The sequence below is a fragment of the Cyprinodon tularosa genome, unplaced genomic scaffold (assembly GCF_016077235.1).
Source record: "Cyprinodon tularosa strain WSP-4 unplaced genomic scaffold, ASM1607723v1 ctg67, whole genome shotgun sequence".
NCBI classification, from domain to species: domain Eukaryota; kingdom Metazoa; phylum Chordata; class Actinopteri; order Cyprinodontiformes; family Cyprinodontidae; genus Cyprinodon; species Cyprinodon tularosa.
This window is the reverse complement of record NW_024039418.1, coordinates 92,887-114,454: the sequence shown is the minus strand read 5'-3', so window position 1 is coordinate 114,454 and position 21,568 is coordinate 92,887. Positions and strand designations below refer to the sequence as shown.

At 40.6% G+C, this 21,568-nt stretch overlaps 1 protein-coding gene across 2 annotated transcripts in view; it reads right to left on the bottom strand.

Annotated features, from left to right (window-relative positions):
* The window catches only part of cdh8 (cadherin 8), a 260,812-nt gene extending 239,682 nt beyond the window's left edge, over positions 1 to 21,130 (bottom strand). For both annotated transcript variants that reach the window (XM_038267329.1, XM_038267331.1), the window contains exons 1-2: positions 21,028 to 21,130; positions 18,796 to 19,343 (exon numbers count right to left, since the gene is read on the bottom strand). In XM_038267329.1, coding sequence (XP_038123257.1) covers positions 18,796 to 19,050 — 255 coding nt within the window. In that variant the 5' untranslated portion in view covers positions 19,051 to 19,343; positions 21,028 to 21,130. The remainder of the gene's footprint in view (positions 1 to 18,795; positions 19,344 to 21,027) is intronic.
* Positions 21,131 to 21,568: the final 438 nt, after the last annotated feature.

Genomic DNA, 21,568 nt, shown 5'->3' with positions numbered 1-21,568 from the left:
TAGCGTTCCTTGACAGCGTCGTTTCTAAGTCACCAATTTAGTGCTACTTGGTCCCAATGGAATTTCCCATTGGGAACCTGCTAGCACTAAGTTGCTAACTGGTTAGCAAGATGCTTCCGACAAACCGGCCACAATCAAACTTGTTTGCAAACCTTCCGCCACAATAATCCCGCCTCTTTGATAAACGACCAATCGCATTCACTTTATTCACTCGTGTAAAGTCGGGCACTATTCGGGAGAATTCGGAAATACAACGGTTGGAACAGCCTCTTCCCTACGACTTTAAGCTTTAGCAGGCTTTTTCAAATATTTTTTTTGATTGCATTTTCACAACAGCAGGTTATTTAGAATCCCAGAAGTTTTTACTTTTAGATCTGTTTTCTTGCCATTATCTTGGAAACTGCTTCATGGGTAACTGCTTTTTGTTTTTTTTTCCACAAATAACATCTTACAAAAGGAATTCTATTCTATTCTTTCTTTATTAAATATTCTACATTTCTTTTAAATGGCCAAAAACTTAACATAGGTATTTAACACACATAATGATTTCTTTTTTATCATGTAATATTTGCAGATCTAAAGGCTTTTGAATTAGGCTCAGGGAAAAATGCATATTTACGACAGATAAATCTTTACATATATATATAATTCTAAGATATGTAGTTTAAAAACACTGACTGTTTTTCCTCTGATCATATTTTTGGATTAGATTGGCAGCATTATATAATTTGATTGTTGCAAATTGTGTGGGAGATGTGTAAAAATATTTTAGCTGTAAAATGGAGTGACCAAACAGCCTGTAAGCCGACTGGTGGGCTGAAATTCAGAGTTTCTCTCATCCCCACCTGCTGTTTGACATTTCAGCACTTTGCTTGTTTCTCTCTGAAAGGATTCGCAACCAGAGCTGAGGTTACTGGACTAAAACCCTTAATTGACAAATCTGCCTTGCTTCACGTGGCCCTGCACATGAAATATTAAAGAGCTGCCATTGTTTAAAGGTTTTTATTGTTTAGGTAGGAGGATTCCAATTTCAGGATATTTAGTTGAATTTAACTCAAGTGCTTTCACTTTCAGAAATATCTTTCAAACTAAACTGTCAATTAAATCTCTGAATTGTTGTAAAATGAAAGTACTGACCACCAAGGCCTGATGAACGCCGTTACACAGAAGACTAAGAATTCAATAAAGCTGCCACTTCACATTTTTTTGATTCATGTTTTTCTCTAAGAAGCCGGAGAAAAAAAAGGCATATTTTCTGTAAATACATCTGTGAAATCCTCAGTGGATGTCCATCAATCCAACATCCTCTTAATCCAGGATTATTTTATATGGAATAAAACACCCTGTTTTTTTCTGTTCATTTCCCAAAACTTCCCGAAACCAGAAGGGATCTATAGTTATAGCTTTTACTGTTTCTAATTGTATTTGCTCTCTTTTATCATTTTTAACATAAAAAAAAGAACTCATTGCTCATCTGCTTATCTGTTTTTGGCTAGACAGAGCTAGTTGACCGTTTCCTTCTCTAACATTAAAGGTTTTATGGATCTGAGCTTCTAAGATCCTTTTGCATGTCTGCTTCTGTTTCATTGAAGCCTGAGTTGGCTCCAGTAGAAGGCCGCTGACAATGAGCCTAGTTCTGCTGCAGGTTTCTTCCACTCTTTCCTTTCTACTGTCCCTACATGCATTCTTGCTGTATAGTCAACTACCCAAAGCAAGTGAATGCCTACTACTGTCACCACATGTTCATCCAGGAGGAGAGAATCCTGCAAAGTCAGAGACTGGATGTAATCAGCTGGCTTTCCATAAATGGAAAACCTTTAACTGATCTGTCTGTATGACTTTTTTATTTTATTTTTTCTGTAAAAAGCATTTGTTGAGATGAATTGGAGATATGCAAATAAACTGAACTGAATTTAATAATTCTACTAGGAAGCTCTGTCGGTTAACCTAGAAGCTTTTCTAATCAGATGCCTGAACCTCTTAAACAAACTGGCTTTGCTTTGGAGAAGCAGCGGTTCCTCCTAAGAGGTAGCACCTCACTACATGTCTATGGATCCAGCCACCATATGGAAGGAGATTAGGAACTACTCATATTTATGATCCTGTTATCTTTGTTGTGGACTATTACTATTCACAAGTTTCTGCTAAGGCCAGAGGCTTTGAAATGGACAAGTAGTACAGCATTTGGGGAGCAAACTGTAGATCTTTACCACTTAGACTTTTTTAAAGGCCAATAGTGAGGAGTGAACTCTGGCTTTAACAATCCTGAGATGCTTTGGAAGCGCTTAAAGTTTACAAGCTGCATAATGCCTTTTTTTCCACGTCTTCTCAAACCACCTTTCAGGGTTCATGATATTTTGCTTTGTTCTGTGCTTTTGCAGGTATTTCTAAAGATGTTCTTCCTTTAGATATTTACATCATGAACACATTTTAATTTGTAGTGTGGTCCAGAAATAAGAAGAAAGGGGGTTTTGTTCTCCATTTTAGCTTCCTAGCTAGCTTTTTATTATTCTCAAATGTGTTTCTGCACGTTTTTCATGTCAAACAGTCAGACTTTGTATGATTGAACATCAACTTTACATTATACTTAAATTATATCAAATATATATATGAAGGATATTTTCCTTTTCTGTCACGAAGGAAGGATTGACTGATAGTAAGTCTATAATGTATTCTGGGGCTAAGCTAATCAATAATTGATTTATCTCATTTATTCTCTGAGGTACAGGGAGCCAGTGGAACCATTTTTGAAATAGGTTTATGTTCTCCAGTTTCTTGGTTTTGCTGAGGACACAGGCAGCAGCTCTCTGAATCAGCTGCAGCTGTCTGATCCAGTTTTTAGGTCAACCTGTAAAAACACCACAGCGGTGATCAATATTACTAAAGATAAACACATTAATTATTTTTAATGGTCCTGCTGAGATTTAGTCCTTTAATCTTGGAGATATTTTACAGGTAAAACTATCTTCAATCTGGTCTCAACTCTTGGAAATACACACATTTTTTTATTTTTATTTTTTTACAACTAAAACTAATGTAAAACTTTTTTTAACCAACATCTCCGCACATGTTTATATGTATAACAATTTCCTAAAGCTTCTACATCAACCGCATAAATTCTTACCAATTTTTTATAAGGTTGATTTATTTTCATTTTTGCCACAGTGCTTTTTACAATTAGCATTTCTTTAACTCAACATTTTATATTCCCATTCTTTTATAATGTCAATTTATTTTCCTGTATATGTATAGCATTTCATCCCTTATATATGGTGGCCCGGAAGTGCAAACTGCAACTACAAATCTAAAAGCGCAACTATATTAAGGAAAACACAATTACATTAACCTACCAGAAAAGGTAGGTACCAGTGGGAAACATGAGACATCGCTGATTGGACGACGGCGCCGTTTGACCCTTGAACCGGAAGTTGCGTCGTCTGAACAGTCCAGCTTCTTTTAAGTGTGTCTTCAGTGTACGCAAACTAACTAAAATTTCGTGATTAGTCTTGAGCATATCCAGTATCGCCTCGTACGTATGTCCTGATTCAAAATATTCCTGGATAACGGCAGCTATGTTTGGGGCGCCGACAATATCCATGTTTTCAAAAGCCGCAGCAGGCAGAATGACTTCCGGTTCAAGGGTCAAACGGCGCCGTCGTCCAATCAGCGATGTCTCATGTTTCCCACTGGTACCTACCTTTTCCGGTAGGTTAATGTAATTCTGTTTTTCTTAATGTAGTTGCGCTTTTAGATTTGTAGTTGCAGTTTGCACTTCAGGGCCACCGTACTTATACATTATAAACACCAGATGAGATAATGGTTGTTATATAATGTAGCACATATGAATAAATGCCATATCGAGGGCTTTTGAAAACCAGGTTATATTTGAAATTATTTGGGCAAGAGTGGTAATTGTGAATGTGTTTTACATTTTTTATATTTTTGCTTTAAATTGTTTATACTGTAAAACTGTGTCACCGTGGTAATAGCTATATAACTATTTCATCCGACTGTCAGCATAGCTTAGCTCTCAAAGCTCAGTAAATAAGCAACCATCTGTGTACGTTGTGTAAGAAGAGAAGTCTCCTATTAAGACAGAACTATTCTAAACAATTCAGCTGGTAGGAGGTCAACATGGACACCTGGTCTGCAGCAGCCGAGGCTCTCAGGTTTCAGTCAGCTGCTGCAGTGAGAGCTCAGACTCTGCTTCTACAAACATAAAGCAGTTTCATCACAGTTTATTTTCCCTAAGTGACTCAAACGTCTGACCCTGGGTTCTGCTGAGAATCATATCAGTGTTTTTATTCTTTAATAAAGGCACTCCAGCAGGTTTAATGTGGCGTGTCTGCATCATCAAGTCACAAGTGATCTCCCATAGCAAAGCCACATTCAACCTCGGTTAACTGTGCTCTTTCATCAAAATCATGTGTGAGGATGTTGTACTAATTGGATACTTTATAATTCATGAAAGCAGAAGTTTCTTTTTTTCTTGGAATCCTGCGTTCTAACAATAGAGGAGGGGCGGTTGTGGGCAAAGATTTGTTAATATTTTATCAGATAGACCATCCCGCTCATGTCCACTCCGCACACACAACAACAAGCAGTTGCAGCAAGGGATAAAAGCAATTAGGCGGACTTCACCAACAGAAGGCCTCTAGCCCCTAAAAGCTTTTCACATGTTTCTGGCATCCTTCATTCACTCCCTCTGCAGCTCATTTTTGTTGTCGCTGAGCGAGCAGCTGAGAGGGACGTTATAACACGTCCCGTCCCTGATCCATGCGTACGCGGCGCACACGCAACACGATTCTTTGAGCACAATTTCAGCATCCAGCCCTGATTCCCATTAAGCATTCATGATTCATCTGGAATTTATATTATAACGTTTTGAATTTTTCATGCAGCCCCCCCCCTCAAAAATCACCACCAGCACTACTTTCCGCCACCACCCGTTCTGTTTCTGATCCGACTTGGATAAAAAGGAGTCTTAATCAAACATTGGAGGATGAAAAGGGAAAATCCAAGGTGTCACTTTAAAACACTCAAAAATAATGTGTTTTTTTTGTCACCACCATCTGCTTGTTATATATCTAGTTTTTTTAAAGACAGTCGATTTCTAAGGCATGAGTTGGAACCCTTAGAGACACAAACACATGGAAATGGTATTATTAAAAGGAGAAAGGTGTCCTCCACAGCATCCAGGGTAAAGTATGAGGAAGATGAGGGTCCATGTTCTGGCCTTTTGCACCCCGCCTCCTCTGCCATGCCTATTATTTTAGTTATCTTTTTGTTCTTTCTGCAGAAAGGATCATTAAACTGAAATGATTCATTTGCTAGAAAGGTCAAAACCACAGTCTGTTGGCACCCAGATACCAGAGTTAGGGATGGTTGCATAGAGAGAGAAGAGTCTGCACAGAATAGGGCTCTTTTTTTTTTTTGGCAAATGATTGGGGTGAGCAAACCGCCACTTTCTGCTCAGGAGTGAAGACAATCATCTTTAATGCCCGTTATAGGTGAAGACACCTATCTTCAAGTAAATGTCACATTGTTTGTTTACTGATGTTGCTTTTACGGCACGAGATGTTTGTAATGTAAAAGAAAAGACAGGGAAAGAGGAACGTTGTCCTCAGAGGGCCTGAAAATAGACTGTCCACCCCCAAAGACCCCGCCCGTTCCAAAAAACGACGTCCTCATTGTCTATCTTATCCGGCCCACGTGTGCTCCAAGCAAACATTTGGAGCTGAGACGCACATCTGTGCGCACAATGGCAACATCCCTTCTTAAAGAGATTACTCCGCAAGTCCCAGCTTGGCTAATGGGAAGCATTTTGAAGCAGGGGCGTAGGGATAAGCAGCCTGCAGCCGCCTGCAGCATTTTACGTATGCTTGGATCTATCAATAGGAAAGGGGCTTCCCAGTGAGGAGAGCCAAGCATCAAGCCCACAGGAGCCAAAGAATCCGGCAGGAATCTGGAGCTACTTCTGCAGCGGCGTCAGAGGCAGGGGCCAATTAACAGGTTTCAAATAATCATAAGCTTCTGATTTGAATAATCAGATTTGGACATAAGTCCAACACAGTCACTAATTCTCAACTACTGATTGGATGAGAAAATACAGTCGCTATTCATCTGCAATCAGATTGTCTAAAATCCCTTCACTCCCTCGTTTACTTTATTCAGAACTTTTTTTTCCTTTTAGCCGTCTGGTGATCTGGTGATTGATTTGTCTCCAGTATCCATAACGATCATCATCTCTGATTCTCACGGTTTGAATAATAAATAGACTAATGTATTATTTTCTATTTCCCTTCACATAAGGGTCATTAGAAAATGCATATCTATTTCACACTATTGCTTAAATTCAATGATATATATTGTATAGCAGTTTTTTTCTGTGATCTTTACTATTTTCTGATATTGATTTATGAACACAAAACAATAAATTTTATAAAAACCATCAAGTATAGAAGCAGAATTTAAGTATATTTTGTCATAATAGACTATTTCAGACTGCTTGGCTATTTCAGAGCATCATGATCTGATGTAAGCTGTTTGTTTATTTGGTTGCAAGCCTGCAGCAGGTTGAATCATGTATTTGTAAGCTGCCAAATGAAGATTTACAGTCTTTTATTAAGAGCGATAGGTGGAGTTTTTTTAGCATGATTCACCAAGAAAATGTCAAAGCAGCCACGTTAGGTGTCTTTATTGCAGCCAGCTGAACAGCAGTTCATAACAACAGGTGTGGGAGGGGCATTCTGCAGTGGTTTAGGTTCCAAACAGTAGAGAGAAGGTCCAGTGGCTCTTTTACTGTCTCTGTTTTAATGAAAGGATTAACTCTTAAATGCAGTTTCTCATTTTAAAACATGTTTGTTAGTGTTGAGCTTCAGTTAGAACTTGCCAGAAATATTATTATTTTTTTAATGTTGGCTCATTGCTCACAAAAGCCCATAAGATTATCCACCAAAAGAGGCAAATTCTACCATCAGTGATTCACCTACAGGCGTTCATTAAGTGTTAATTCTTGTGTGACCAAGGAACTAAGGTAAACGACCTATAGCTAACCGCTAATGTTGTTGATGTTACATTTACATCAATGCGCATAAACACAAGTCAAATTCTTGAAAGAAAAAATAACGATAAAAAGGGGTCAGAAAGAGCTTTTAAATACAATTTAAATACAATTTCATAATTCAAATACCAGGTTATGATTACTTTATGTAAGTATGGATTTTATTCAGTCAACAGTGTCAGCTGGGTTTCTATTAGCCTCGTGAGACCATCCTGATCTCGCGAGCTTTCAAGGTTTCACTCGCAGATCAGTCTGGAGACTCTCCATGAAAGAAAATTTGGAGCCGCTCACCAAACGAACGACCAATCAGCGTTGGCTTTGAGGCGGGTTGAGGTGTGACGCACCGAGAAGCGCGACAGTTCAGTCTAAAGAACATGGCGGCTTCAGCCGATAAAACTAGCGTTAGCGTGGATATCGAGCAAGTTTTATCGGAATTACAGAGTATGTTTTCACTGAAAGAAGAGCAAAACACTGCTCTGGAGGCTTTTCTCAGAGGAAAAGATGCTTTTGCTCTTCTCCCGACTGGTTTCGGCAAGAGTAGCCTGGCTGTTAGTACGTCATATGCTTCGTTGATCTGATTGGGTTATTTGGCCCGTCTATCACCAACATAGGCCAATCAGCTAACAAGTATTTTCGCCCCTTCCCAAAATTACTTCAACGGAAGGTTTCCAGATGGATATGCGGAGCAAATCCATCTGGCAGAGTCAGGTTAGGTTTCTATAGTCACCACATCCAAATGCAATGGAACATTTTCAACCTTTAAAATCTTCCAAAACGATATAACTGTCTGTCCAGCCGTCTATATATGGTTCATAACATCAAAATACCTCAAATAAGAAACCAGCAAAATCACTTTCAAAGGACTTTGCCACTACCCTGTGGTCAGGTTATGTCTAAAATAAACCAATTTTATCAATTTCAATTTGAATATGAAAAAGTATACCTAATCCATGTGAAACATTTCAATAACTACCTCTGTTTTAATTTAGAATCAGTTTAATGACTTTTTTCCTAGAATTCAATAGAAGCTTTAATATACTTTAATACCACTAACAAACATGTGCCTGATTACAATAATTCAAATATTAGCACAGGAAAAATGTATAGAAGTTTAAAGTTACAAATCCACTTTACATTCCATAAATTATCTGTAATTTAAATAACACCAAACCGTCCTGTTTAGGGAGACTAGTTTAGACAAGACAACGCAGCATCCAGGCCTTTGAGGTGAACCACTTTAATTCCTATAAATTAGTTAGAGCAAAGTTCAAGGCAGAGAGCCAGATGATTTAGCCCAATAAGCGCTCCACCTCCACACAGCCAGCACAGGCCAAGCCCCGGTGAGCCGCTCAGACCGAGGCAGGCGGGGGGAGATGAGAGGGGAGGGGAGGGAAGGCAGTTAAGCAAGGGCAGGGATGGAGATTTAGACTTAATGAGAGGCTGGGAATTCTTTCCCTTTTTTTACATTTTATTTCAGCAACGAGAGCCAGACTCCATTGACCGACAAACGCTGACATGGGAGCGTGCTATCATAGCGACGCAGTCCTGGGTGAAACCATAAAGGGACCATTTGCTAGGAATTAACAGTGATGTAGAAGCTTGGGGAAAGTGGCCTTGCGTCAGCCCCCTTCACCGTACAACACGGATTTAATCACGCCGAGCCTCAGATGTGACTGATAGCAGCAAGCTTGTTATTTTGCCCAGGGACTCTGAAGCCGTGTGAATTGATGTGCTTTCCTGTTAAATTATTATTGCAGCTGATGCATGTACACAGGAGAGCGCGGACGTAGCGTGCCTTCTTATGATCCACTGAGCGGAAACCTGATTTTGACTCCCATATGAAAATGAACAAGGAGAAAAATGCAGTATGCAACAGAAAGTCATGAGTAAATTATACAGTGCCTAGCAAAAGCATGAACAATTCTCTGACTATTCTGCATTTGTTATTGTCATCTTTCAACACAACCTTCAATGAATTTGATCCAGGGTTTTTGTGATCATAGAAGTGAGACAGATTAATGCATACTGATGGTCTAAGGAAGATTGTAGATGGTTAAAAGTGATATGCACTTAGATTTTCTAAATGGATCTCTCTTGTAGACCAAACTACTCAGTGAGATTATTTGCCGAAATTATAGACAACTACTCTATTTAAATATCAGATTGAATAATCAATAATAAATGTACACCTGGTAATTGCCTAAAGGGTGCATATGTGTTCATTTTTAACATTAAACCTTTTAACTGTGCAATTATTAGTTTATTACGTTCCTAAATCAGATTTTCCTTTTTTGATGATCTTATGTCTTATACTTGCTGAAAGATCAGAAAAAAATGCTGTATTAATAATTAATAATAAGCATAATTATTAATACCTGAACTTTATTGATCTCACACTGGAGAAATTTACCTCTAACTTGACTCCGCCAGATGGATTTGCTCCGCATATCCATCTGGAAACCTTCCGTTGAAGTAATTTTGGGAAGGGGCGAAAATACCGGTTAGCTGATTGGCCCATGTTGGTGATATACGGGCCAAATAAACCAATCAGATCATCGAAGCATATGACGTACTAACAGAGGGGCGACGAAAACACAACCACAAGCCAGGCTACTCTTGCCGAAACCAGTCGGGAGAAGAGCAAAAACATCTTTTCCTCTGAGAAAAGCCTCCAGAGCAGTGTTTTGCTCTTCTTTCAGTGAAGAAATACTCTGTAATTCAGATAAAACTTGCTCGATAGCCACGCTAATGCTAGTTTCATCGGCTGAAGCCGCCATGTTCTTTAGACTGAACTGTCGCGCTTCTCGTTGCGTCACACCTCAACCCGCCTCAAAGCCAACGCTGATTGGACGTTCGTTTGGTGAACGGCTCCAAATTTTCTTCAACAGAGAGTCTTCAGACTGATTAGCGAGTGAAACCTTGAAAGCTCGCAAGATCAGGATGGTCTCACCAGGCTAATTTACCACTGCATTTAACCCAACCCTTTAGGGACCAGAGGGCTGCCATTTTGCGGCGTCCTGGGAGAAGTGTTGGGTTAAGGGGTCTTGCTCAGGGACCCAGAGGCTGTGGCTGGAGGCTGTGGGGATTAAACCAGATGGTTGCAATTCTTCTCAGGGCACAAGTGCACTACTGTAACCACTAGCCCAAAAGCAATACTAATTAGGACCAAACTATTAGCTTATTTTAAGATATATCAATACATTTTTCAGGTTATACAGCGCTGCTCTTCCCAAAGATTCTCCTTTGTAAGTTGAGAGGGTCGTATCTGTCACTAAATACCTTATCTGACTCAGAAGGTGGCCTTACAGCACTTCTAAGCTCCCCTTGAACATACTGTAAGTGCTAAATATCTTAAAAGTTGTTGTTTTTGATTCTGTGATGTAGGATTTAAACTATATGGGCCCAAAGTGGCCTGCTATCAAATTCAACAACACAGAGGGAGACTTAAGTTTAAGACATTGCAGTGTTTCCAGTAACCTTCAGGGGTGCTAAACCTGTATGTTACAAGTCTAGCGCCCCTAGTGGCTAAAAGTTACAGTATTGCTTGAGGTCATTTTAAGAAATGAAAGCTCTACCAAAACATTTGTTTTGTTGTGAAATTTGAGAGGACAAACTTTTGGAGCTACGTTAGAGACTGAGTGTTCAGTCGCCGAAAATTAATGCTAAAGAGATTTTGCCAAACAAAATCATCTTGAACTTTCTTTTAAGTAGCAATAAGGCTTAAATTTTATTTAATTAAGAAACTGCAAAAAACAGGGTTTGAAACTCTGTTACTGTACCTGAAACAATAAAGTTTATGTAAATACGCAGATGACAAACCTGCACTAAACAAGAAATAAGAACCTTTGGTTAGAAGTTAAAGATTCTTAGTTTGTTCATTATGTGATTTAGTAACTATGACTTTCACATAAATTTGAAAAAATCAGGAGCCCAAGTTACAATAGCATAAAATTTACGATTTGATTTCATCAGAGTTGATGAGTTTGAGTTTATCAGAGGCTCTGAAAGGAAGAGAAGTGATGGAAGTTCTTCTTCCTGGAAGACAAAGATCCAAAAGCTAAAGAGCCAGAGATTAAATAATGGTTTATTTGAAAGGGTCCATGTGTAAAAATCTAGAAAGTTGAATCTTACCAAAACTCTTGATCCAATCTGACTGAGCTTAAGCAATTTGCAAACAAGAACGGGATATTTTTGCAGTCTTTCAACCCAACAGAATAGCAGTAAACATTACATGAATCTATTGTACAATCAAACATGTATTTTTGTTTTTGTCAGTCCCATAATATCTTGATGCGGCACATTGGATTGCATAGATAAAAAGATAATCAGCTTTACTGTTTTGGAGCTATACTTTTCCCTAGCACTGCATTCAAAGAATGACAGACATGCCAAAGGTAAAATGTGACCCGCTTCAGAAACGCCGCTAAATCATCAGAGACAGGCTGGTTAAAATAAAAACACTTTAAAATAACATTTAGGATGTGGGTAATATCAGTGTATGGGGGAAGTAATAATGCCTGGGAGGATAAGGTCACCTGTAAATTCGAAACGTCAGAGATTTCAACTTGGACAAATGCACACATAATGCAGTTTGGAGAAATTCTCTCATAAATATAACCGCGCTGACACCTCGGCAAACGTTTGCAAAGATACGGCTGCCATAAAGCCTCGCAGTCGCGTTGTATATACTGTTACACACAAACAGCCCCCTGTGACTTAATATACTCCATCCAAGCCTGCGTCTGCTCATCTCATTTAGGTCTGTCTGGACTTGGCCAAATGGAGCTCACGCATATAGACATACTGAGCGTGTTGATGACGATACAAAGGCGCAGACGACCTGTCAAGCTCTTCAAGGGCAGTGCTAATGTGATCCCACAGCTCCATCAGAGCCTTCCCTTTGCCCAGTGTTCTATTACAGGCCGGGAGGGAGAGAGAGAGAGATTGGAAAGGAACATGAAGACTGTGACCATGGTCCACTGATATAATGGCTCCAGTAGCTTTAGTGATATACAATACAGGTAGGGCATCAGGGAAAGAGGCGAGCCCAACTGAGAGAGTTAGGAAAGGTAGAAAGAAGCAGGAGACTGAAAGCTGTTAGCATGTGTTGCTGCTTTTTTTGTTTTAAAATTACATATGAGGTGAGGAAGCTGATCTGAGGAGCCGCCGCTAGACTGCAGCTCAATATGGGTCTGTGTGGCACAGCTCAAAGGGAGATTATAGAGCTGTTTTCCAAGAGCTGATGCGGGTGTGAGAAAGCAAATGGAATGAAGTCCAACAAAAACACTGATGGGCTTTCTCTTCCAGGATTTAATAACAGCTTTCCGATTCAACCTTCTCACCGCGGCTCGGGAACCTGTGTCTAATTTTGGGCTACGTTTCAGAATGTATTATATCTGCGCCAATGCTTGTAATTTACGTGTCATAATGGCTATCAATCACTGGCAATAATTCGGCTAATATTCTCATTAACTCCCACTCCTCATCCATCAATCAAAGGCAGAGCCAGACGGTGGCTCAGCTGCGAGGGGAAGTAAATGTAGGATAAAGGTGGGGGATCGGCATTCATCACCAGCCCAAATCTGAGCAGGATCAGCTTTGATCTGCCAAGCTTTGGCGAAGCCCGAGGACTTTGCAATGGACCGGTGGAGGCCCGGGCTCCGTTCTGGGCCCCAGTATCCTCTTTAAGTTCCCAGCTATGCTTCATATTTGTGGAGCTGAATGTCACCGTCCCACATCCTACCAGCCCTGGGGCCAAGCTTACTCAGCTTCAAGAGTCACTTTCACCGTGATCTGAGCTGGAGAGGGGAAGAGAGCAGGTGGAGGATAGAGAGACTGAGATGGAATCTGCGCAGTATTCCACTTATAGTCCTGGCAGTCCAAAGTGTAGAGAGGGAGAATCAGCCTGCTTCTATTTAACTGATATATAACTTGATCAAATTACTTTAATTTAAAAAGAAAAGACAAAATTTCTCCTTCTGCAGCTGGAAGACATCTGCTTAATATCTACGCTAGATTTTTGTTGGGGGATTGATTGATTTCTCACTGGCTCATTGATGCATCTATAATAAGAATTATATTGAACTAATAAATAGTTCGATCTGCGATAGACTGCAACCTGTCCAGGGTGTACCCCTCCTCTGCCCCCGTAGACAGCCGGAGATAGGCACCAGCACCCCTGGCGACCCCAGCTGGTGAAAAACATGACAAAAAATGGATGCTTTATTACCAACAGTCATACCAGCCACCGGTTAGAAAGAATGTTACCAAGCTGACAACAAAAATAAATAAATAGAACAAGATGTAAGAAGGTGGACAATTCCAGTTCCTGGTGGCCGGCGTCCTGCAAAATTTCGATCCATCCTTGGTCCAACACACCTGAATCAAATGGCTGAAATACCTCCTTAGTGTGCAGTTAGTTTGCCCAGAGTCCTCTCAATCATCTAATTACTCGATTTTGGTTTGTTGAACCAAAGGCACATCTAAATGTTGCAGGGTACCGGCCCCCAGGAACTGGAATTGCTCACTCCATGTAAGGCGTAAGCTGTTTCAGATGCAGATTTTACCAGCCAGTCTCTACTTTCTGCTGCATATCGTGCAGAATACAGGAAGTCTTCCACAATTTGCCCGCAGCAGTTGAGCAATGAAGATATCAGTTGAGTGTTTTGAAATAACACTAATTTGCGTGAGCGAAGAGCATTGTAGCTTTCTTTCAGCTAACTCACTGGCACAGCAACAAGTGGGGTTGGGGCAACTAGAAAAAATGTCAGTCACTGCGGTACCTAATCTGGCATAAAAGAGCTAGATTCACAAAATCAAATAAGATTTGTGGACAGAAAAACAATTAAGTGTAAAGAAGAAACGAAATGAAGCCGAGAAAGCTGTAGTAGGCGTTGCAATACCTGTGCCACACCAGTGGGTGGCAGGCTGGCACTGCCTCGCAGGAACACAGAAGAGAAAGAATAGGAGGAGCAGTGGAGGAGCAACAAGTAGCAAGTATAAAATCCCCAATAAGCTCAATGGCCTCAAAAAAAGAACCACGGCACAGAATCTGCTAAAGTTGTGGTTTTTTGCTAACACATGTATGTTAAAATATTAACTAGCAACACCAACATTACCACAAAATGCCTGAAAAAACATAAAATGAATCATCTGGTTTCTTTAACCCTTTGGAGGATCTAACCTGCCATATAAAACTGTTATATTAGGGGACAGTAGCCTCATGGATCCAGTATGAGGCTACTAATTTAAGAGCAACACATACGTCCATCGGACGAAACCTGACAGTTAAATGGTTAAAAAGGGAGGGAGGTTTGCATTGACTCGCATCTGTAAACACGCCAGTGTGTTTTCAGTTTTGCGTTTAGCGGTATCACGATAGAAACGCTCCCAGGGGAGCTTCAAACTTATCCTCTTTGGGAGAGCTGGTTTCAAACATAGTCGCTTCCATCATAATGAAACCCCCTAACATAATAAGACGACTGGCATCTCAGTTTTCTTTGATACTTATAACAAGAGCAGATATGTAGAGAGCAACGAATAATAAAACCTGGGATGAGTTTTACACACCATGTTGGGCAGAGATAGTGCATTACAAGTCCAGAGTCAGGTGGAAAACACAAATAGAAAAGCAATTAAAACCTCGACTCATATGAGCTGTGAAAATTTTACTTTATGAGATACAGAATCAAATAGATACATAAATATGCACAAGGAGCAGCTGCTTTTACAACACACTAAACCAATTAAATTTCACTGGGATCTTTTTTTTTTTTTTTATTGGTTTCACCTGAATGCGTCATGTAAATGGAAAAAAAACAAAACTGAACCATTTGAGAAGAAGTCAGCCCTAGAAACGCCTTTTGAATTTTTGAAGGAGCGAAGTCTACAAATATCACCTTTAATTCCAACAAAAACACCCAGCAGACTTCCATTACAGCTCCGGTCTGATGCGATCCCCCCCCCCCCCCCCATGTTGGGAATGCACTTCAGCAGCTTGTTAAAAAGGATAAATCTCATGTTTTTTCCTCAGAACACATACGAGAAAAGACAAAGCCATTTCCCCCTTACAGACATATCTATTTTCTTTACTGAATCAGTAATCAAAGTGTTTTTTTCTCTCTCTTTTTTTTTGCCTGCATCACTGTCAGTCCCTGCAATCTCACACTTCAGTCTGAACTGATGAATATTAATGGTTGATTACAGATTCTCTTTGTGGGAAAAAAACACACACACACAATGCTACAGTGGATAAAAGTGTTGGACAATAGGATGAAAGATCAGTCAGATTAGTGCATCCACACCCAATTTCAACCCCGGAATCCATCATTAGCAATCCAAACAGGATTCATGTTAAATGATCTGAAGTAAAGGAGTTTAGAGAAGTAATTTCTGGAAAAAAAAAGAAAAATCCCAGTGTAAACTGCCATCAATCTGCCTGGCACTACAAAGGGAACACATCCGGATATCTCTTTGGTGCAAACGCAGCAATTTGCACGCTGTTTGTCTTTTGTTCTTACACAGTGTTTTGCCTTTAATGGCCTGGTGTAATTGAGTTGCATCGTTGTATGTTTTAATAATTTAAGCAGCTTTGAATGAAGTGGCAAAAATGGTAGGAGGATGTGACTGATGGCTAGAATCCGCTACAGACTAAGGACCCGGCTGCAGGTCTTTGGATATTTCTTATAACTGAAATTATTATTATAGTTTTTTAAATTTTTTTTTGCAAAAAGCCCTGTAACATAATCAGCAGCTGGATACGATGTCGGTATATTTTATGAGGCCTAACGGTCAAAAACTCCTGACTCATGCAGTCATTCTAGTTCAGGCGCGTAGAAAAGAATAACCTGCCAAAATATTGGATAACAATGTCTGATTCAACAGTTTGTCTGTGATTAAAGTTAGGTTTAGCCATCAAGAGTACAGATAGTTTTAGGCTTTAGAGCATGACAGCAAATAATTGATGAAGCAGAAAAGGACTGAGAGCGGTGGAGCCTGAAACGACACCAGCAGAGGGATACTCCATGCTCCCAAAATAAATCTAACTCTAGATCGCTTGCTGTTCAGTTATTATTTCAGCTCGCATTGGAAGTTTAGGAGGAAAAAGTCAGATTTATGCAAAAAAAAAAACAAAAAAACACCCGAGGTCTGCCTACCTCCAGATGGGAGGTGTTTTTTGTAACAACCTTTGGATATATAGTGCAGGCAAAAGCACCAAAAACTCAATTATTGTTTTTTATGTCTACTTATGATATAATTTCATATAAGCTATGCTAGTTTTAAAGGTTTTTTAAACATATTTCTCCCCAAATAATTATAATTCTGGTTTCTTTAAAAAAAAAAAATAGAATTTTTCCTGGAAAAAATAATATTGAGGAATATTTTTCCTAGTTTTACTTCTAGTTTTCATGTGGAAAAAGATCTGCAAACACAGCCCAAAAAAAAAATCTGTTCTTAGAAGATATGCATTCATGCCATCAGAAAATACTGTTGGTTTGAATTCTTGCACACTAAAGATGGTGGAAGCTTGGACGCATTTAATGAGCGAAAAAAATACTTTTCAACAACTTGATATTCAGATACAGGACGTAGGAAGGACAAAATGAATCCCTGTTAAAGCAAAAACATATAACCTTTATCTGGAGACTTAATCAGACAGCATTGAAGGAGCAAATTCTGCTCTGTAAATCCTTGACCGAATAGCAGCCTGCTGTTGCTCGATATATTCTCCAGTCTTAGAAGTACCTCTGAATCCGTCTGCTTTCCCACATTTACCTATTCCTGCTTCTAATGATGGGATATTTCTGAAGCACCTTTGGCTCCTGATGAATAATCCTTAAAATCCCCTCCAACTCTGTGTTAATTTTAAGCTACAGCCGAGCAACAAGCTTTCACAGCTGTCTCTCCGGCTTCACTTTAACAGGTACTGCATGTCTGCCTCGACCGGCGCCGACAGGAGTGACAGAGGCTGACGAGCGCGTCGTTCCCTGAATCACAATGTCAAGAAACGGTGCGCTGAAGAAGTAAAGCAAAATGGAAAAAGGAGGCTTGGGGGAGGTGGGTGCTGTCACAGCTCCTGGTTGTCCTTCTCATTTCTCCGTAACCCACCCACCCACCTTCCTCACCCCACTTCCCCTTTATGCTAATCCTCCCTGCTGAGAGAAATCACAGCAGATGGAACGCCGGTAAAAATCAATGAGATGATCTCTTCCTCACAAACACCGTCTTTCTCTCCCTAACATCTTGAGTGTAGGTGAAGGGAGTCAAGTTATGAGAGTAAATTAAGGCTCAAAGACCAGTAGCATTAAAAACACATACTAATCCAAGATGGATAGAGTCCATACTCCGCCTCGGCTTCCTTAGATATTGTGTGCAACAAACACCACGGAGGAAATTAAGCAAAAACACCCAGAGAGCTATATGACCCATTTGAATCCTGCCTCCCACCTATTTGATTCATCTTTTAATTAAGCATGAGAAACACAGGAAAAAAGTGGGAAGAAAAGGAGACTGAGCTTTTGAAAGGGAGATTTATAGTCCTGAACTGATGCTGTGCCATCTTGGTCTAACTTATCTCAGCTCTGCCAGCCACACTCATGAGCACTTAACCTTGCGGTGAACGCAACCCATCATCAGCGCTTTGCAAAAGGGCTAGCTCTCGTCCCACCCCCTCCCCATCCCGCACCAAATCCTCATACTGTCCTTCATCAGGAAGGTACCTCCGACTAAACTGTCCTACAGTCAACTTTCCATTGCATTAGCAGAGACCTTGAGAGAAAGCATCCTTCCCCATTTCAGACCGTAAAGTGTTTTCATACATTCAACATTTCCAACTGGATCTTTGCTGCCTTAAAAGCTAAAGTTAAAGACTGCATTATTCGTTAAATTTCTTCCCTTTAAAAAGAAAAAAACTCATTATATAACAGTTTTTTTTAGGTGACATGCTAAGCTTGTGTAGCTCTGTGTCCCACAGCTGTGTGGAAGCCCTCCCGTTTTAAGCTCGCATGCGGGCCCCATGGCCCCAGCAAGTGTTTGTTTCCTTCTGCGTCCTAATGAGCAGTCATTGTTGAATCCTGCAGAGGGTGCCTAACTGACTGAACTGAATTATTAATGCGTATCTTAACAGCATTTTTATGTTGCACGATATTCAGAAAACACAGGTGTAAATGTCTGGTGGTTGCAAATCTTTTATTGATAGGGCAAGATGACAGAGTTTGGATTGAGGAGGATGTTTAAAGTGTTTACTTGGGCAGACAGTCATAAATGACATTGGAATTCCAGCTTTGTGTTCGTTTTGAGATCCTGTTAATTTTTGCTCGATGGCCTATTGGTGCCAAAGTGCATGGGTGATACATTGGGGTGGGGACGACGGAGGGGATGCCATACTGACTCTCCCCAGGTGAAAGTCAGCAAAGAGCTGTGAACAAGCTGCTTTGGCCAGGCTGGCATGCAGCCTTCCAATGCAGTGCACGGCCAGGAGAGCAGGTGGCCCCGAGCTGCAGAATGGAAAATGGAAGTTAGCCTACAAGTATTGGCTGTAACACATGCTATCAAAGGAAAGTGGAAGAAAGGGAGTAAGAGAAAGGTTATTTCTGCAGAAGACTTTCGGGAAGCTAGAAATGTGCTTCAAGGGCACACAAAGTCAGAAACGTAAAATCCATTCAAATGGACCAAATTAATGTTTGCCCGTGATAAGCAAGCTTAATATAACGCTGACAATCACAAACACTTACCCTGCCAACCAGGATTGGATCCCGTCCAGAGAATTCCTCCAGCACAAACATTTGATTCCAAACCCATCCTCTCTTGGCGCGGTTCAGTAATCTTTGTCCTTCGCCAAGACCGCTTGCCGCCGCCGACCCTCCGGTTTGTGCTGTTCTGGACTGTCCCCCAATAGGGGTCATGGAAATGGAGGGAATGCAAGTAATCCACACCAGCAACAAGGACATCAACAGATCCACGAGCATCTCCTCAGACCTCTTTGGCATCCTGTCCCTGCGTGTTTTGATTGTTTGATTGTTGTTTTTGTCTGTTTTACTGGACTCGTCTTCTTCTCCTATCTCCACCTCTTGCCCCGCCTCCCCCCTCTTCTCTCTCTTCAGATCAACAGCTCCTTCTTAGATAACAAGAAAAGGTTACTTGTGTCCTCTTAGAGCGGCAGAGCTTGCATTCATGGTGCAATAAAGGTCATTGGCATGGCTTGGCGTGCCTCCATTGCAGTTGGTGAGGGGGGTGAGGCTCTCTGCCCAGCATCCATTCGCCGTTACTCCTGAAAGGAGACCTAAAAGAGAGCAAACAGTGCTAGTTAGTCTCCTCAGACTTATGGAAACTTGTGAGGAGCTGGTGCAGAAGGGGAAAGTAAACTCAACATCTAAACATGTTACTTGTGCTAGATCTAAAGGGGGTGGAGGGGTGTTGAGGATATGGCAGGATTATTCTGTCATGGTGCAATGGAAAATGTCACTGTGTCATTTAAGCAGTCTTAACCCTCAATCCAAATCTCCCTTCTTCTTTTTTTACATTATCCTACCAGAAGAGAACAAAGGTACTCCGGGTCTCTCCAGCCTCACAATATCAGATTGCTGTGCATGTAATCTGCCATTGTGGGGATTATCGTGCTCAGATTTTGAGGAATCTCATGTTTCCATGTGATTGAAGTGAGAGGTTGAGCATATTCACAAACAACAGCCAGATTCCTCAGAAGCCCGCTCTGCTGTTCCAGGGTGAGGCAGGTGAGCCTTGTCAACAAGACTGCAGCCCTCTGATATCAAAGGAAAGCAGATGAGATTATTACCAAAAGGCTCTGAGAGGAGTGTTTACCCACTGCAGAAGATATGGAATTTTACACCAGAGCTGTTCTTTTATGATAAGCTTGAACAATAGGCTGATGTTTACAAGCAAATTCTATAATCAAACAATTTCGATGAAAAAAATAATAATATTGTCCTTCCCTGAAAAGTTGCACAGTTTTGTCTGTTTGATGTGATTTAGTTGTGACTAGACACCAAGAGAAAAAAAGCCAAAAACAGTTTCTGCAAAAAAGCAAGAACGATAAAATAATAATAATAATAAAATAAAAATAAAAACTGGTGCAGGTGGACATGGTATCCTTTTGCCCAGCAGCCTGTTTTCAGTTGCAATGAACTTTTACTCCACCTATTCCTTAATTTTGCAGCTGATCTAAGGACAATACGCTTAAAGCCCAAAACATCAGCAACACTGCGTGACAAGCGACCCAGACTATAAATTACAAATGTAAAAAAAAAAAAAAAAAAAAAACATTAAAGATAATATCAGTTATAAAAAAAACACATGTTTGGCTTTTTAATAAGATTCCCACCGCGTGTTTTTTTTTTTTTTTCTTTTGCCGTCATTTTTGGTTTGATCCTAGGCTTGCATTTCAGCACCACATGAGAGGGACAGCTCTCCGGCGGATGACAGCAGCGTCCAGGCGGCTCAGACGCAGACGGAACACCGAGCAGCAGTCGGAGGAGCTGTCCAAGGTGCTTAAATACTTAAAATGTATCTTTTTCCTTCATATCTCCAACAAAAAATACATAACACGAAAAATAAATAAAAGTTAAAGGCACCCGCTTGTATCTATAACACCTTCTCCGGCTCCCGCTGAAGTTTTCCCGTTTTCTATTCAGCCCCTCTTTGCGCATCAGCTGTATGACTGGAGCGCTTTAGCTTTCCGATTTAAGGGGAATCATCCACATGCAGCCAGCGTGCATATCAACCGAAGGCAGGACTGAGAAGAGTCAAAGAAAAAAAACATCTAACCTAAGTTGCAGAGCTCTTCTGCAGACTTGCTAAAGATGCGTTAAGGATGGAACCTCTCCAATGAGCAAAAGGTGACAAGAAGTGTTCTTCAAGCTGTCCCTTTCAAAAACACCATGCATTAAGGTGTCAGTAGCCTACCTGATGGGGCTCTTATTTAATGTCACTGTGACTGCTTTACTTACTCGTGAGACTCGCATCCTTTTCCGCTGCTGCATTATTTTATCGTTGTTTTTTTTTCTCTCTCCCCCAAAACGACAAAAAACTCCATCAGGTTTTCTCGGGGGGGTGAGTGTGCGAAACAGGCTGTTAAAATAATAATAATAATAATAAAATAAAATCCGTCCTGCAGTTTGTCAATGCAGAGCGACAGAGTGTTGGTGCGCGCAGTTAGAGGAGCTCCGACAGGCTTGCTGGTCGACTGGAAAAGTGATGAGGAGATGGAGGAGAGATCTGCACGCTGGAGGAAAGGAGAGAAGAAGAGAGGGGAGAGCCTCCCTCCGCTGCGCTCATTGGGTTGATGAGGAGTCGGGTCAACAGGCGCGCAAATGAATGCATGGCGCTCACCGCCGGCACGGACGCGGCGTAATGGTGAAAAAAAAAAAGGTTATTGTCTCACGTTTAAAGTGTCGGATATTAAATATTTATAATAATAATAATTTATATCTTTCACATTTGTGTTCTTTTTGTAGCCTAACATTTAGGAAAACGGCGCACGAGTTTCCT